Below are 16293 nucleotides of genomic sequence, written 5' to 3' on the forward strand. Positions count from 1 at the left end.
CTGAGCTTGCTAGCTAAACAGCTAGTATGCTAACTAAATATCTATCTTACTAAATAAATATCTAACTTGTGAACTAAACTATTTTACTTAAAATTGAATATTTAGCTAGCTAGAAAATATTTAGCTTAGAGCAAATATTTAGCTTAAAGCTAAATATTTGGTTAGTAAACCAAATATTTATATTTATGTGACTTTAAAAAATGAACCCCCATTTTTTGTCTTGTGACAGACTAAATAACCCAAATTATTGCTGCTAAATTTTCACAATGTAGTTTTACAAATGACACAATGACCATTATGACCAAACACTTTAATTATATTTTCATCAGACCACATGGTATGTCTCCAAAAATGAAGGTCTCTGTCCCTGTGTGTGTTAGTGGCAACATTGATACTTTTCAGCCCATGTGGGTACAGACAGGTTTTCCAGTGGATATTGACACTATTTTCCCATCACCCCAAACCAGAAAGTAGCGTACTCCAGATGTGTCCTTAAAATACATCCTCCAGTGTCAAATGTCTCAGTTAACCTATCAGAGGCTTCTCAAGCCAAGACGTCATTATCTAATTCAAATTCAAAAATACTTTAATGTGCCTCAACGTTGAGATTGGCAATTGTCATTTTGAATGCTAAATAAATACGCCTGACATATTTTCTCTCATCATTGTGACTGTCTGTAGCTAGAAATACGTTTTATGTTTTAACTTGTTTTACTTTTGTGTAACTAGGTTGTTGTGTGTTGCATTTCTGCTCAGGTTCCTCTTGAAAATGAGATCTATATCTCGATGGGCTTTTACCTGGCTTAAAAAATAAGGGAGAATTTTGGTTATTCTAATTAAAGTTTGGTCTGATTTATCCTCAGACAGTGAGAAAAATGTGTGTCGTTTTATTCGTTGTATGTACATTTCTGGTCTTCCAAGTATATTTCATATGACTTAAGATTTGATTCCTGAACAAATTAATTTCTTAATACTATTTTTTTATTAAGAAATTATAGCAATTCAACTGAGGTTGAGTCCAGTCCCTGGAGTTGTGATCCAGGCCAGCAGGTTTTGAAGCTGGCGCGCGGAGCATTGTGGGATACTGGCTAACGGGTGAAGTCAACATGGCTGCGGCTCTCAGGCAAAGGATAGAACCTGCAGGAAGAAGGCCGTAAATGAAGCCCGATATACACACAGCTCTACCGCCTTTATAGTGGGCTTAGATCCGCCGCATTTGCCGATTTCTACGCCGCCTGCGGAAGGCCGGGACACTCACAAACAGCAGCAGATAACAAACAAGTGAGGATAAAGTCTCGTATGAATTCCGACGAGAAGGAGGACTGTGAGTGTGCGACACCACAGGCCGAGACCAGCCCCGCCAGAGGAGCTGCTAGGTGAGGAAGCCGAGAGGAGGGAGCCGGGGCTGCCGGGGAGGAGCGAACCGATCAATAGCTAGCCTGCCAGCTAGTTAGCTGTTGCTGCTAGTTGCTGTGTGGCTGCAGACCATCTGCAGCTGCTGTTCTCCCCCAGCTTTGGTGGGTTAATAAGGAATATGTATTGTAAAGTTATTAGCTAGAGGAATTCTGCACACAATGCAGCTGGAGCGAGGAAGCCTGATAGTTTTGCTATCTTAGCCTGCTGGGTCAGCGTCAGAGAGAATCTGTCCGTGACATTTGTCTGACTGACTTTTCTGACAATGGCTGCTAGATTTTCTACGACACAGCAGTTACCACTTATTACGGCGATATATCAGCAGAAATGTGCTACTGTACGGATAATTCAGTAGGCGACAAGACCAAGTCTGGTTCCTGTTTTTCTTAGTAGGTTTACATTATGGCTCTGCATCAGAACAGCTCAGATGTGTCAGTCAGCCTTGACTTTAAATCTTTGTTTTCTCCTTTTAATTAGAGAACAAGAGGAGCCTGACATAGAAAACCCAGAAGCAAGCCGAATGTAAGTAAAATATCTGTAGTTACGCATTTTCATTCATTCCATTTTCATTCCTCCATTCAGAAACACCAATTTCAGGACATGGTTGCTCACTGAAAACTTAATACAGTGAACCTCAAGTATTATGTTAGGTTTTTGTGATGTTAAAAATGAGACCAGACACCTCTGCAACATGATGCTGCCACCACCTTACTTCACAGTTGGGACTGTATTTTGAGGCTAGAAAGCTTCCTCTTTTTTCCTCTAGATATAAGGAAAGTCATTTAGACCAAACACTTCCGTTATACTTTTATCAGACACAGGCCGAGACCACCCTGTGTCTGCTTATCAGACACAGGACATGTCTCCAAAAATTAATCAAACTGTCCTTTTGGTTTTGGGTCAGAACTTGATGGTTTGATATAATCTTTAAAATCCTGTCTGACCATTTTCTGTCTGGTCTTGTTTTAACAGTCACAGTAAGGTACATATTTGATACACCACTGATTTTTCAAATTTTTCCTCTTCTAACATCTAATACATCATATTTTACATAGTTCTCACCTGAACTGCGAGACAAAAATAAAAATAAAAATCCAGACAATCTCATTGTATGATTTTTAATCATTAATTAATATGCTATTGTCTGAAATTAGTACTTGATCTCTTAGCAGCCAGCAAGAATTCATTCTCTCACAGACCTTTTAGTTCATCTTTACAAAGCCCTCCTATCCTCTGCTCATTACTTGTATTAAGTACACCAGTGTGAACTGGTTAACTGTATTAAAGACTACGGTCCACACACTCAATCAGTGAGACTCCAACCTATTTTTTAAACATGGTAACAATTCACTTTAAAGCTGAACTTTAAGTTTTGAAACAAATTATGCAAATATACAACCCTCCTGTGTCATAAATAGTAATGCTGGGCCAAATTGGAACCTCATTGAAGTTGTTACTTTAAGTTCGCCCATTTGAAAATTGCAAACAACTGATTTTAACAGCACAACAAAGAGTTTTTGATAAATGTTCAACAATATCTTTATATCTCTGCCACCAAAAAAAGGTTTTAGGCTCAGATTTTTAAAAAAATTGTATTTATTTATTTTACTTTAAGCCCTTTATGGCTGGGTCTTTCAACCGTCCACTTATTTCATTTAAAAAATGCCAATCAAATATATCAAGGTCATATTATTTATACTTGTCTTTCAAGTTTGCTCTGGAGCCTTGAAATAACCTCTCCTATTGTCATCCTCCTCATTGGTTAGTACTCATTGGTTTGTTTCTGTCTTCTGAACACAGGAAGCGTGCAGCTGCCAAACATCTAATAGAGCGCTATTACCACCAGTTAACGGAGGGCTGTGGGAATGAGTCTTGCTCCAACTCCTGGTGTGCCTCATCAGCGGGATTCAGCCGCATGGACAACAACGCGGCGGCAGTCAAAGCTCTCGAGCTCTATAAGGTCAACGCCAAACTATGTGACCCACACCCTTCGAAGAAAGGCACGGCTTCCACGTACCTGGAGAGCAGTGCTCACAGCAACTCAGCCTGCAGTAACAGGAAGCTGAACCATAAAGATGTCCATGCTGTCAGAGACAATTTCAAAGGTGGGTCCATTCAAGACATATGTAACGTTTGCTAAGATGAAGTTTTGCTTTTTCTCTTAATGAAACATTTGTCTCTGTACGCAGATATAAATTACCTGACAGAGGAGAAGGTGTACGAGATCTTGGACATCTGTGGAGAGAAGGAGGATTACTCTCCTTTGATCCGAGTAATAGGTCGGGTATTCTCCAGCGCCGAAGGCCTGGTGCAGAGCTTCCGGAGATCCAAACCTCACACAAAGGAGGAGCTAAAGTCCCTCCAAGAAAAAGACGAGGACAAGGATGAAGATGAAAAGGAGGCTGCTGCATGCTCTGCCACAGCCATGGAGGAAGACTCCCCCACCTCCTCATCGTCACGGCTCGGCGAATGCTCCTCAGGAGAAAACGACGTCCAGAAGTTGGCCCCTGATGAGGTTTCGGTGGACATCGAAGCCGTGCGGCGGGTCTACGAGCGCCTGCTCTCCAACGAGAAGATAGAGGCCGCTTTCTTGAATGCACTTGTCTACCTCTCACCTAATGTCGAGTGTGACCTGACATACCACAATGTGTACTCAAGAGACCCCAACTATCTGAACCTGTTCGTCATAGTGATGGAGAACAACAACCTGCACAGTCCAGAGTACCTGGAGATTGCTCTGCCGCAATTCTGCAAAGCCATGAGCAAACTCCCCCTGGCTGCCCAGGCCAAACTGACTCGCCTGTGGTCCCACTACAGCGCAGAGCAGATCCGCCGGATGATGGAAACCTTCCAGCAGCTCATCACCTTCAAGGTGATCAGCAACGAGTTCAGCAGCCGCAACCTGGTCAATGACGACGATGCGGTCGTGGCGGCCACCAAGTGCTTGAAGATTGTTTACTATGCAAACGTGCTCGGAGGCGACCTGGACACAGAGAACAACGAAGATGAGGACGAGGAGCCCATCCCGGAGTCCAGCGAGCTCACCTTGCAGGAGTTGCTGGGTGAGGAACGACGGAACAAAAAAGGCCCTCGAGTGGACCCTCTGGAGACAGAGCTGGGAGTTCGCACCAACGACTGCAGGCGGCCGCTCATTCCCTTTGAGGAGTTTGTGAACGAGCCTTTGAACGAAGTGCTGGAAATGGACAAAGACTACACTTTCTTTAAGGTGGAGACAGAAAACAAGTTCTCCTTCATGACCTGTCCCTTCGTCCTGAACGCCGTCACCAAGAACCTGGGCCTGTACTACGACAACCGCATCCGCATGTACAGCGAGCGGAGGATCACAGTGCTCTACAGCCTGGTGCAGGGCCAGCAGCTTAACCCCTACCTGAGGCTCAAAGTGCGCAGAGATCACATCATTGATGACGCTCTGGTCAGGGTACGTGTGAACAATGCAGATGCTTGCTAGCTACTGCACCCAATGAGGTGTAGTCATACCAGGTTGTTTTTGTTGTTCATGCAGCTGGAAATGATAGCAATGGAGAATCCTGCGGATCTGAAGAAGCAACTGTATGTGGAGTTCGAAGGCGAGCAAGGTGTTGATGAAGGAGGAGTGTCCAAAGAGTTCTTCCAGCTGGTAGTGGAGGAGATCTTCAACCCTGATATTGGTAAGAAATCCCAACAAGTGCTCAACGTGTCACCCACATGCTACCCTGATGGTATGAACAGACTTGGACTGATTCCACAAAATTCTTCTCACTCAAAAGAGGATGCTTCTGTTCCACTGTCATGTTTCTGTTGTCCCTTTATTCAGGCATGTTCACGTACGATGAACACACCAGGCTGTTCTGGTTCAACTCGTCGTCGTTTGAAAATGAAGGCCAGTACACACTGATCGGCATCGTCCTCGGCCTGGCCATCTATAACAACTGCATCCTGGATGTGCACTTTCCCATGGTCGTCTACAGGAAGCTGATGGGCAAGAAAGGAACTTTCAGGGACTTGGCTGATGCTAATCCAGTGAGCTTCACTTCAGGATCGGTTCAATCAGCAGTTGATGAGTTGAAGGTTTTGCTGACATTCAGTTGTGTTTTGAAAGGTTTTGTACCAGAGTTTGAAGGAGCTGGTAGAGTACGAGGGCAATGTGGAGGAGGACATGATGATCACCTTCCAGATCTCCCAGACTGACCCGTTTGGTAACAGACTCACGTACGATTTGAGGGAAAATGGGGAAAAAATTCCAGTGACGAATGAAAACCGAAAGGTGAGCCAAACTGAAGCCACCCTTGTTCTTTATTGTAACACTTTCTGCTACTATCTGCTGATGATGTGTGTTTCCACAGGACTTTGTAGCTCTGTATTCTGAATATATTTTAAACAAAAGCGTTGAGAAACAGTTCAAAGCGTTTAGGAGAGGCTTCCACATGGTCACCAACGAGTCGCCGCTGAAGTACTTATTCAGACCAGAGGAGATTGAGCTCCTGATCTGCGGCAGCAGGGTGAGATCTGGAAACATCCATCAGGAATCAGGAGTTTTTGTTGTGTCTGAGAAACTGGGTTTGAGTTCCTCTCTCTCTCATTCAGAACCTGGATTTTCAAGCTCTTGAGGAAACAACGGAGTACGATGGTGGTTATAACAAAGACTCTCGAATTATTAAGTAAGAAAGCAACTTTTTCTCTAGGTCTGCTTTATTATTGTGTGTTAAAGATTGTGCCCATTCTTCCCTTCCTTTTGTGCTTGATTCCTTCACTTTTCTTTCTTTTCACCATAACCCCATTTGTTCCCTGTGTTTCCTTTTTTTCATTGCTCTTTTCTTAACTTTTCCTTTAGTTTTTTCTTTCCTTTGTTCCTTTTCTGTTATTTCTATTTTAACTTTTTTCCTTCCTTCCCTTTTTTCTTTTTCTGTAACTTCCCTCTTGTTTTTTATTTGCTTTTTTCACTCCCCTTTTCCATCCTCATTCCCTTTTTTCCTTCCTTGCTTTCTTTCTCCCTCCTTCCTATTCTGATGTAAACCTAGAGGTTTAGTGACTATGCTGGAGACTCTGTAGTTTTTCCCTCTACATTTGGTTAAGAGGACTTAAGCCATAAACATGCAGAATGTGATAAGAACCAGCAGGTGAAGAGTTTTTCTCCAGCTGTTGATTCCATGCTGTGATAACAGCTTCTGGATTTGTCTCCTGCAGGGAATTCTGGGAGACGTTGCATTCTTTCAGCGAGGAGCAGAAGCGCCTCTTCCTGCAGTTCACCACCGGTACTGACAGAGCGCCTGTGGGCGGGCTCGGCAAGCTGAAGATGATCATAGCCAAGAACGGCCCAGACACAGACAGGTGAGGTGTCACCATGACAACCATCCTGCTCCAATAGACCGCCGGTCAGTCACACAAGGTTCCCCAGTTTCAGAAGGAGAACTTTCTGTCTCGCTGAGTCAGAATGTGAGACTCAGACAGCCTGAAGAAAATATTCAGCAAAATTACCATTAAACCAAAGTTCGGGCTTGTAAATTTATTAACAGGAAAATTCAAACACACACAAAATTAAAGTTGTAACAAAAATAATTGCATAAAGGACTTAAACGTACATGCTTCTTAAAGAGAAATGCCCTTTAATGTCCCACAATGAGGAGGATCAATTTAACCAGCTGCTAGTTAGAGGTAGTAAACCTATTTAAAAATATATACAGGAACTGTAGAGTAAGGGATTAATTTATGAAAATAATATTTTCCAGTTATTAACATTATTTAACATAGACACTTAAACTGGTAACAGTTTTGTCAACATGACATTTTTAAACGATATATCTTCCTAAACAAGTGCTGAATTGTTTCTTACTCATTGCATTTAATTATATTTTTGCTCTTTACTAGAAAGAACCCTAAAATAATGTTTATCATTGTTCTGAAAATGGCGTCAAATATTTTTCCAAGATCAGTATTGAGCTTAAAATATTTCTGTCGTAACACCACCAGTAGGAGGCGCATTTGCCTAATAAACTCTTCTTCTGTCCTTTCTTCCTTTATTCTTCTGTAGTTCTTCAATTTTTCTGAACTTCCTGCCGTCTCGTTTTTCTGTCTGCAGGTTACCAACATCCCACACCTGCTTTAACGTGCTGCTGCTGCCAGAATACAGCAACATGGACAAGCTGAGAGAGAGACTGTTGAAAGCCATCACCTATGCCAAAGGGTTTGGCATGCTCTGAGCCCCCACTACTAACAGACTCCTTCTCTGAAAGCCCATGAAGCCCCGCCCCGCCCCGTCCCGGCCCGCCCCTGCTTTATCAGACACAATCCAAACGGTGACAGAACACAGACCAGGAGAATGAGAGGACAAACGGTTCCAACTGAGCACTCTAGTAGTTTTGCTGCTGTGCCTCCATCATCTTCCATCAGTCAGTGTAAGCACAGAGGCCTCCTGAACTTCCCACTCCCACATCCACAGTATGTGAATGTGTCGCAGCCTCCTTTTGGGTTTTCCATGTACAGAGAGGATGGTTTTCCTTATTTATTTTTACGTTTCAGTGGGTTATCTCATGGCAGCCTGTTAGTTTCCCTAATCTGGGAAAAGGGGGACAGAGTCCAGTCAATAAAAACAGGATGCTAAGATAACCTGGTCTAACAGATGATTGAAGGTTCCCCACTAAAGAAAGAGCTTCACTGACCATTCCACTCTACTGTTGCTTAAACACAATTCAGATAAACGTAAGCATTGGAAAATTTACTGTCCTTTGGTCCAAAATGGCACATCATCTAAATTACTGTTCAAGTTTATTTCTGGGCATTTGTTCCTGCTCTGGGTGGGGGTTTGGTTGGATGGGGGTACACCACAGGTTAGAATAAAATCTTATCAGATCAGAGCTGTGTAAAGTGCACTTAGACATTTTCAGAATGTTTTGGTATTTTTTCTTTCTTGGCAACAGGTCGCCATGATTGTTTGGAGATTTTCATTTCCTTGTCTTCCTGTGTTGACAATTCCAAATAAACACAGTGTTTATATATATGAGTGCAGTAGAAACTGCAGCACCATATTGTACATCATCTACACATGTAGACTAAAGAGGATATTGTCCATGTGCCAACCTACCAGGGAAACCAGATATTTACAAATGCTTTGTATAAAACACAACCTGCTTTATCCATTTGTGACAATGAATCAAGCTAAACCGCCTGTTTAGGCTGGTTAGGATCACAAAAAAGGTTTTTGTTTGGTTAATGTCAGAGTAGGGAAATGTTCTTCAAATGCACAAGTTTTTTTCCGTTGCCTTGGGATTTGATACAATTGTCCTTTAAGCTTAAGTCAGATGAAGGTTTTGTTCCATTAACTTCTCACAGCAGCTAGCTCCTCTCATAACTGATTTATTAGTGCTCCATTACACACCTTTTCAGCTCAGATCACTAATTTTCTTAGGTCTGAAGTCAGGATGTTAAGGAGACTACAAAACAGACTTTAATTTAATCAGTTTTGGCTTCAAAAATGGCATTTTTTGGAATTTTATTTGTTTGGACATCGTCAAAAATGAGTCCCTTTGTGAGCATCTTTACAAACCGTAATCTGGCTTTTCACTTTGGTTTTTCAGTTGAGGCTTCTTCATTACTGAGCAGCATTTCAGGCAGTCTTGATACAGGACTCGTTTCACTTTTAGTTGTTCTGGTGTTGAGTCTCACATTTCACACCAGAACCCATTCATCTATTTCCCACAGATGAATGGGTGAGACACTTCTTCCATGGTGAGACACTCCCATGCTGTTTGTAGTTGCATATAACAGTTTTAGCAGATGTGTGGTACCTTTAGGTATCTCAAACATGAACCAGACTTGTTTAGGTTCACAGTTTTGATTTCTTGGCTGAGTTCTTGAATTTGTGACAATGTCACACAAGGAATCAGTTTGAGATCTTGCATTAAAATACATCAGAAGCTTCATCTGCACTATACCCCAAATAGCTTAAAGACAGAGGAATCGTAGTGTATGTAAATAATAAACATCTTATATTTAGCAAATAGAAAAAATTTAGGCAATCCTGCTGGCCCTACAACTACTTTGTCTGCCTTAACGTCAGACAGGAAATTAAAAGGTTGGATGTTTCATGCTGTGGTGTATGTAAATATCTGGTCCCAGCTCAATTCATTTACTAACTGTTTGTCAGGTAAAAACTCCAGTTTGTTTCATCCACTTTTGGTTTTAACGTTGAACACTTAGGAGGCTCACACTGCAGCAGCTTATCTGGGACCTTCTGCACAGGCAGAGTCAAGAAGATACCAATAGATCTCAACAGTTTGGCTTCTCTGGTCTTTAGTTCTTGGACTGTAGTCAGCGGTGGGACGGCTCAACACCATCCTTGCTCCTTGCTATGGGACACAAGGACCACCATGAGTAGAAGAACCCTACCAAAGGTTTGCTGATCTGTCAAAAAATCCATAAGTCACTTAGTCTCAGGCAAAGCTCTGTGGTGACTTTCCTAGCAGTTCATCTGGGCAAGGTGTTCTGACTTGTATTTGGATCTCTCTGATGTATGCTGTGAGAAATGCATCATCTAAACAAACTAAATGAGCCACTTCCTTATGAACCATTAAATAAATTACTATGAATGTAAATGTAATTTTGTTTGCATACAGACCAGGCAGAAACAATAAAAGGAACTATGACAAAGATCTTGTTATATTTTACCCATTAGTAAGAGGACCTGACAGTCATCGTGTATCATAACCGTACAAATGCCCATCATTTTGTCTTCAAACATTGTCCATCTTTACTTTTTCAGTTCTTCAGTTATAAAAGATGTTCTCTAATTCATACAAAAACCCACTAATATGGTCCCCAGCAGGTTCTGCCTCACTACATGTCTGAAGCTATTTCCAGGAATCTATTGACCATTTTATCTTGGCAGTATTGGTGGAGTACCAAAATAGTTTTTCAGGACATAGATTTGAAAATTAGTCCATAAAATTGTAAGATTTGCACTCAAAAGACATTTCCAGAATCTTAATGTTAGTCTGCATATTCTTTCCAAAACCAACGTGAAATTACTCATGCCACTGGCAAATTTTAATTCCAGATGATTTTAACTCCAAGGAGTTTATCTATAAATCTGACAGGTATAGGGATCATTTTGAGCTAATTGCCTAGACCTTACATAAAGCTGAGCAATGTTGACCTTCAATATTTCAGTAGCTTTGTGATATGCAAGCATCCTCACAATTGATGCCCCTGCCGGCAACATGTAGGTACTTGGTACAGTGTGTCCTGAGATATGAATGCGTGACCTGGACTCTTGTAAACAGACATTGTGTCTCATCTCACTGTAAGACATTTGGTTTTTCTATGTGGAACCCTGTTTTTGGTTAGTGCACTCTATTCTGGTGGTTTCACTGTAGGTTATGGCAGTGGAGTTCCAGAAACGTCCAGAAGATGGCAAAGATCATCCCTTGGTAGTTCCTGGGTAGTTCCATTTATACTTCCAAAGAACATCTGAAAAATATGATGGATGCTTAATTCTGATGGCCTTAATTAAAACCCACTAGATGGCAGTATCAGGTAGGAATTCAAATGTCACATTAAGGCTACTACAATAGAGTTATTCATTATGGATTCATCTCTTCATTGAGTCATTGTTTATGACTCTCTTCTTTTCTGACCATTTTAGATAGAAAAGCATCATGTTCTTATTGCCATTATTATTATTTTTTTGTTTAAACTTTGAAGTTATAATAGGTTGGGTGGTATTTATCATGGTTCTGTTAGCATTGCTTTTGTGTTCAGTGCCTGTAGACCTTACCAGGTTCATCTGTATGAGCCCAACTGGAAAGAGACAATGGAGACCTTTAAAGGCAACCTTTTTATTTTAGTATATTTTGTATGGGGGTAGTGAGTAGAAACACTGTCCAACTGTTTCACTTAGTGAGTATAAAAGTTCTACAGTTCCAAAGACGACAAGCAGGCTAATTTCCCAGGAAACATCACTCATCAACTCTGAGGGTTTTGACCTCATTTGATAAGTTAGTGAGCCGCTGATTGAGTTTACGCTGAGAGGATTCATATTGATTTCTAAGCTTTTGAAGTTTGAGCGTCATGACCTCCACGCTGCCTTCAATCTGGTTGACTTTATCCTCTAAATCCTTGGCATCAACGGCAGCTACCAGTGACTCATCTATGAGATTATCCTTCATCAAAATGGCCCTTCCCTTGTCCTCCAGAGCATATTTAGCATCAGGATATTCAATGAGAGCCTCCATTAGATCATCTTTGGATAGTGCAAATAAATCTGAGTAGCCAACACTTCGGATGTTGGCCGTTCTCCGGTTTCCTGCTTTGCTGCCCTTTATTCCAAGGATACTGATTTCTCCAAAATATGCCCCATCACTGAGGACAACAAATTGCGTCACCCCATCATCTGCCACAACAGCGAGTTTTCCTTCTTTGATTATGTACATTTCCCTGCCAATGTCTCCTTTTTTACAGATGTAGTCACCAGGGCTGAAGACCTGAGGTTGAAGTTTCAGAACCAACTCCACAAGTAAACCTGCTTCACAGTCTTGAAAGATACGCACTTTTCTCAGAGTCTCCAGGTGAACATTTATAGCTATCTCAGCCTTAAGCTTGTCAGGCAGATTCTTTAGTACCAGTTTCTCATCACAGGACTTCCCCTCTGTCCACAAGTAGTCAAACCACTTCACCACCCTTGCCTCCAGATCTTTTGTGACCTTCCGAAATTGCATATACTGCTTGATTGAGTCAATCTTGGCCTGAAACTCCACTCGTGCAGCACTCATGTTGGAAATCATGGCACCAACATTGCCTACAATTGTTGCAAAGATCAAAACCCCAGTGAGAAAATCAGCTACAACAAAAAAGTACTCTATGTCCCTGACTGGAGGTGGGGTCTCTCCAATGGTTGTCAAGGTAAGGGTAGACCAGTAAAAACAATAGATATACTGTCTGCTCAGACGAGCATATACAGGATTGGTTATGTTAGGATATACCCATGTGTCTGAACCAAAACCAAGAATCTTGGAGACAGCAAAGTAGAGACAAGCATTCCAGTGAATGATGATGATAATGTAAAGTACCAGATTTGCAATTCGAAAGATGTTTGGAAAGTTAGTTCGAGTTTCCGTCCGGTCAAAGAACTCAAAAAGTCGAGGTAACTTAAGGAGACGGTTGAACCTCCACTCTGGGTTGTTGATTCCAATATGAAGAAACACAAAGTCAGTAGGGATGATGGACATCATATCTAACTTAAACTGCTGGGTCTTCATGTACTTTTCTTTTAGCATTTTTGCATCCTTCACAAGCAGTCCTTGCTCCAAGAAACCTGTTGGAACATTGCAAGCTTTAGGAAGTGGACTGTCTGTGAAAAAAGCTGAAAGAAACAACTCTGCCTTTGCTTACCAGTCCTGGCTCTCACAAAGGTATCTACATAGTAGATAACATCTGATATGTAGTCCAACGCCATCCACAGTGTTGAATTAGCATATTGGAGTTCATTAAAACATGCCCTACATGGAAGCAAAGTCATAAAAAAAAAGCTGACAATAGAGAATGAAAATAAAATTATATATGAAATTGATTTAGAAAATTACGTCAACCCAAACCTTGCCACAAGAAACATCAAGTTGTAGAAGACTGGCACAGAGACTGTGCACAGCCAATTGTAGTATGTATCGGTAGCAGGATCCATGATCCACACCTCCTTCCTGGTTGATAAGCCATGGTTAGTAGACAACAGCTTCATTAGTGAGGACAGTGTACTATTCATTACCAAAACCACAAAGCTTGACTTTCTAACAAAATTATGACAAATAGAGTATCAGTAGACATACAGTAAATGTCTTTAACCTCTCATGAAGACATCGGTGTACCACTCAAATTCAAGAAACTGATCAAGGTACTTACGGTGGCTCTTTTTTATCATCCTTTTTGTCATCTTTCTTTTCATCCTTTTTATCATCTTTCTTGTCATCCTTCTTTTCCTCCTTCTTTTCATCTTTCTTTTCCTCCTTTTTCCTAAACAGCAATTGTAAAAAGCCAGATTAGGGGAACTTGTGCTGCCTTGTCAGTAAAGAATATCACAGTTCAAGAGACTGGTGGTTCTGAATAGAAATCAGGCATAACATTATGACTAGCAAAGTGAATACTTTTTTGTTACAGTGATACATGAACATATTTACATGATTCATTTCATCAATTCAATTCAAAAAGTGTGGGGCGTGTTTCCGAGGGGGGCCCAGTGCCATTGCAGGGGGGGGGGGGCACGGGAAGCAGTATGGATGAATGAAAAAAAAAAACCCAGTTACACAAAAGTATTTCTCTGTAAAGATGGTTTGTAGCGTGTTTTGTTGCAACCTGAAGTGTGAAATAAACTTCAGTGGAGTTAGAAAACAAAATATGTGTATAGGGGTATGTCTGGTTGAACGATGTGTGTGCCCAGTTGATTTTTTTTTTCTTTTTTTTTCTGGGGAGTACGTGGGGGGTCAGGGTTATTATAATCCATGGGGATGCTCAGAAAATCTTTGGGAACTACTGTCTTCAGGTTACTTTGGTGGACTGGACACTAATCTGTTCAGGATTTTCCATTGATTGGGCCAATCAATTTGCCCAATGAGTTTCACAAAAGAATCTGTCAAAATCAATGAGTTATTTTGACAGAATCACTCATTGGAAGGTTCACCACAGTTTCATGTTTCCCACCATATATTCCTGGAGTATCAAAGTCCAGAAAGTACCAAGGTGTTACAAAGTCATAAAAATGGCTTTGCAACACTTCACACAGACATACAGTTATTAATGACTGTGTCTGATTTTTTTTTTGTATTTCTTTAGATTGGGGCTTGATGTGATACTGTTTGGAATCTTTTTCCCTACTTCATGATTCCAGACTTACCATGTGTACTAAACTAAACAACAGATATCTTAGAATTTGGAAAGGAAAAATGTTTTTGAAAAAAGAAAAAGAAAAAAAACAAGTCTACCTTAGAAACTCTTGACGCATCCATAAAACCAAGAACTGAAAGAAGATGTAGCCATATTTATTCATTGTCCTAAACTTTGGGATGTAGACGTGTTCATGGTCAACTCCACAACAAGTCACTGTTATGCAGACTTTCTGATTTAAGGTTTAAAGGAAGTCTTGGCAGAAGGACAGTATAACCATCTGCTGACTTCAAACGGGCTTTATGCTCTTCACAGCCTTATGAGTAAAAAGTTTTATTAAGAGGTGTTTACGTCAGCTCATCTGACATAAATTTATGAGAAAATTTGTGACTTACCCATCGTTATTGTTGGAGTTGTTTGTATTTTGTGCAGCAAGCGGCCACTGTTTCTCCCTGCAACAGGAACAAATGGAGAAGTTCATTCATTTTGATAAAGTCCCCCAGCATACAGAGTGAGAAGCGTCAGGTTAAATGCTGAGCTACATATGAAGAACTACGTGGTTATGCACAGCTCACCGATCTGTCCTCTGGTTGCTGAGGCCAGACTCTCCAGGACCAACGCTGCTCCTTCCAAAGCGTGCCATGTTTGAAAGCCTTTGAGAAGAGAACCAAAAAAATTATTTGCTGGTTAGAAAAATTAATCAGTCTTGCCTGAGACTTTTGTTGTAATGAGATATATGTCAAATAAGCCTCCTGAAAGTACTAATCTTTATCTGCAGGTTAAGAAACCTGTGGAGCTTTTTAAAGAATGAATTCTTGTTTCTTGTCTTATCGCAAGTTGGGATAAAATAAAATATGCAATGTTGTGGGATTAGGTCTCTCATGATGCCAACTAATAGTAATAATTAGTACAGTTAATAATTAGTAATAATTAGCCCAGTGATGGGCTATACTCCCAATATAAGGAAGACTGTGGATGTTAGTGCCAAGACGGTTTCCTCTGTATTAATGCATATCCAGGTATATTTGGTGTTTGAACTATTAAAATAGCAATTATGAGCATTTTTAGAGGTGGTCTCAAGGATTTGCAGATTTTAGCACACAACAGCTCCAGATCAACTTTGAGGACTCATTATAGAAATATATGCATATTTTTTTTCATATAAACGACACTAACAGAAATTGCAATATTTAAGTACAATGGAGTATGTCATCATTTGCTACAGACACACGAACATATTTTCGGCACAAATGGAACCCCATAATCCATTGTTTAGTGAGGCTTTATCTGCTCTCACCTGGACAGAAGTCCTGTTCTTACCGCCTGCTGCTGGAGCTCCATCTCAGTTAGACTGGCACACAGGTGCTATGAACACACATAATAGAAATATTAATCATGAGTCAATTCCTCATAGTAAACATTTTTTCCAAAAATAGGCACCAAAATCTTGACTGGTTACTTTTGCTATTTTAGGAAATAATAATGGTACTTCTGACTCATGCCACAGACAATTGAGACAGTACCTGGTGTAAGTGTACTGATAATGTAACCCTCAGAAGCATAGTCATTTTGTTAATCCTAATTAGGTTGAAAGGTTTTGTCTGATTTAATGTCAAACAAAGAGAAAAACAAAGATTCAGTGTCATTGATACACAGAGTCTGTTTGTTTTAAAGATCATCAGTGTTACGCAGGTCCAGCAGGACTGCAGACCAACACTGTGATCATCCAGGTTTTTATAATTAATCAGGCACAAACATTAGAAACCATTTATCTCATGTCTGTAAACTGAAAGTGTGGATGACATGTCTGAATTATAAATAAAACCAGAATTAGTTTGTGTTTGGTCACATTAGCTCATTAAGCCTCTACAGTACAGTTCACTGAAATCCTTTTCTCCCAGATTACAGAAACTAAAATTAGATTTTCAGACCAACGTGACTTGCTAAGCCCCAGACTCAAGTAGTTTTCTTCACTTTAACCACCACAGCAGTTGAAATTTACCTGAGTGTAAATGA

General features: G+C 40.7%; 2 protein-coding genes across 3 annotated transcripts; one reads left to right on the forward strand and one right to left on the reverse strand.

Annotated features, from left to right (window-relative positions):
- Positions 1 to 1014: 1014 nt before the first annotated feature.
- Positions 1015 to 10056, forward strand: LOC122827314 (ubiquitin-protein ligase E3A). 2 transcript variants are annotated; one of them, XM_044110115.1, is made up of 11 exons: positions 1015 to 1376; positions 1891 to 1935; positions 3214 to 3518; positions 3603 to 4852; positions 4937 to 5081; positions 5228 to 5433; positions 5513 to 5677; positions 5757 to 5912; positions 5998 to 6071; positions 6598 to 6741; positions 7490 to 10056. In XM_044110115.1, the coding sequence occupies exons 1-11, from the start codon at positions 1300 to 1302 to the stop codon at positions 7608 to 7610; spliced, it is 2688 nt and encodes an 895-aa protein (XP_043966050.1). In that variant the 5' UTR covers positions 1015 to 1299; the 3' UTR covers positions 7611 to 10056. The 2 variants fall into 2 exon arrangements, with proteins under 2 accessions (XP_043966050.1, XP_043966051.1); XM_044110116.1 differs by lacking the exon at positions 1015 to 1376 and adding an exon at positions 1483 to 1802.
- A 1302-nt stretch (positions 10057 to 11358) lies between these two features.
- LOC122827316 (cyclic nucleotide-gated channel cone photoreceptor subunit alpha-like) lies at positions 11359 to 16293 on the reverse strand. The gene is made up of 8 exons (XM_044110121.1): positions 16280 to 16293; positions 15575 to 15642; positions 14853 to 14930; positions 14673 to 14729; positions 13300 to 13410; positions 12999 to 13100; positions 12796 to 12902; positions 11359 to 12718 (listed from the first exon to the last, which is right to left on the reverse strand). Exons 2-8 carry the CDS (start codon positions 15616 to 15618, stop codon positions 11364 to 11366), a joined length of 1854 nt encoding a protein of 617 aa, XP_043966056.1. The 5' UTR covers positions 15619 to 15642; positions 16280 to 16293; the 3' UTR covers positions 11359 to 11363.

This window comes from Gambusia affinis, linkage group LG24 (assembly GCF_019740435.1).
Source record: "Gambusia affinis linkage group LG24, SWU_Gaff_1.0, whole genome shotgun sequence".
Lineage (NCBI taxonomy): Eukaryota > Metazoa > Chordata > Actinopteri > Cyprinodontiformes > Poeciliidae > Gambusia > Gambusia affinis.

Excerpts from the sequence above, each read along its gene's own strand:
- LOC122827314 (XM_044110115.1), top strand. The coding sequence starts at position 1,300 with ATGAATTCCGACGAGAAGGAGGACTGTGAGTGTGCGACACCACAGGCC. Across the intron at positions 1,377-1,890 it reads CCCGCCAGAGGAGCTGCTAG|AGAACAAGAGGAGCCTGACA; the intron begins GTGAGGAAGCCG and ends CCTTTTAATTAG. Across the intron at positions 3,519-3,602 it reads TGTCAGAGACAATTTCAAAG|ATATAAATTACCTGACAGAG; the intron begins GTGGGTCCATTC and ends CTCTGTACGCAG.
- LOC122827316 (XM_044110121.1), bottom strand. The coding sequence starts at position 15,618 with ATGGAGCTCCAGCAGCAGGCGGTAAGAACAGGACTTCTGTCCAG. Across the intron at positions 13,101-13,299 it reads GATGATAAAAAAGAGCCACC|GAAGGAGGTGTGGATCATGG; the intron begins GTAAGTACCTTG and ends CTTATCAACCAG. Across the intron at positions 12,719-12,795 it reads CTTTGTGAGAGCCAGGACTG|GTTTCTTGGAGCAAGGACTG; the intron begins GTAAGCAAAGGC and ends ATGTTCCAACAG.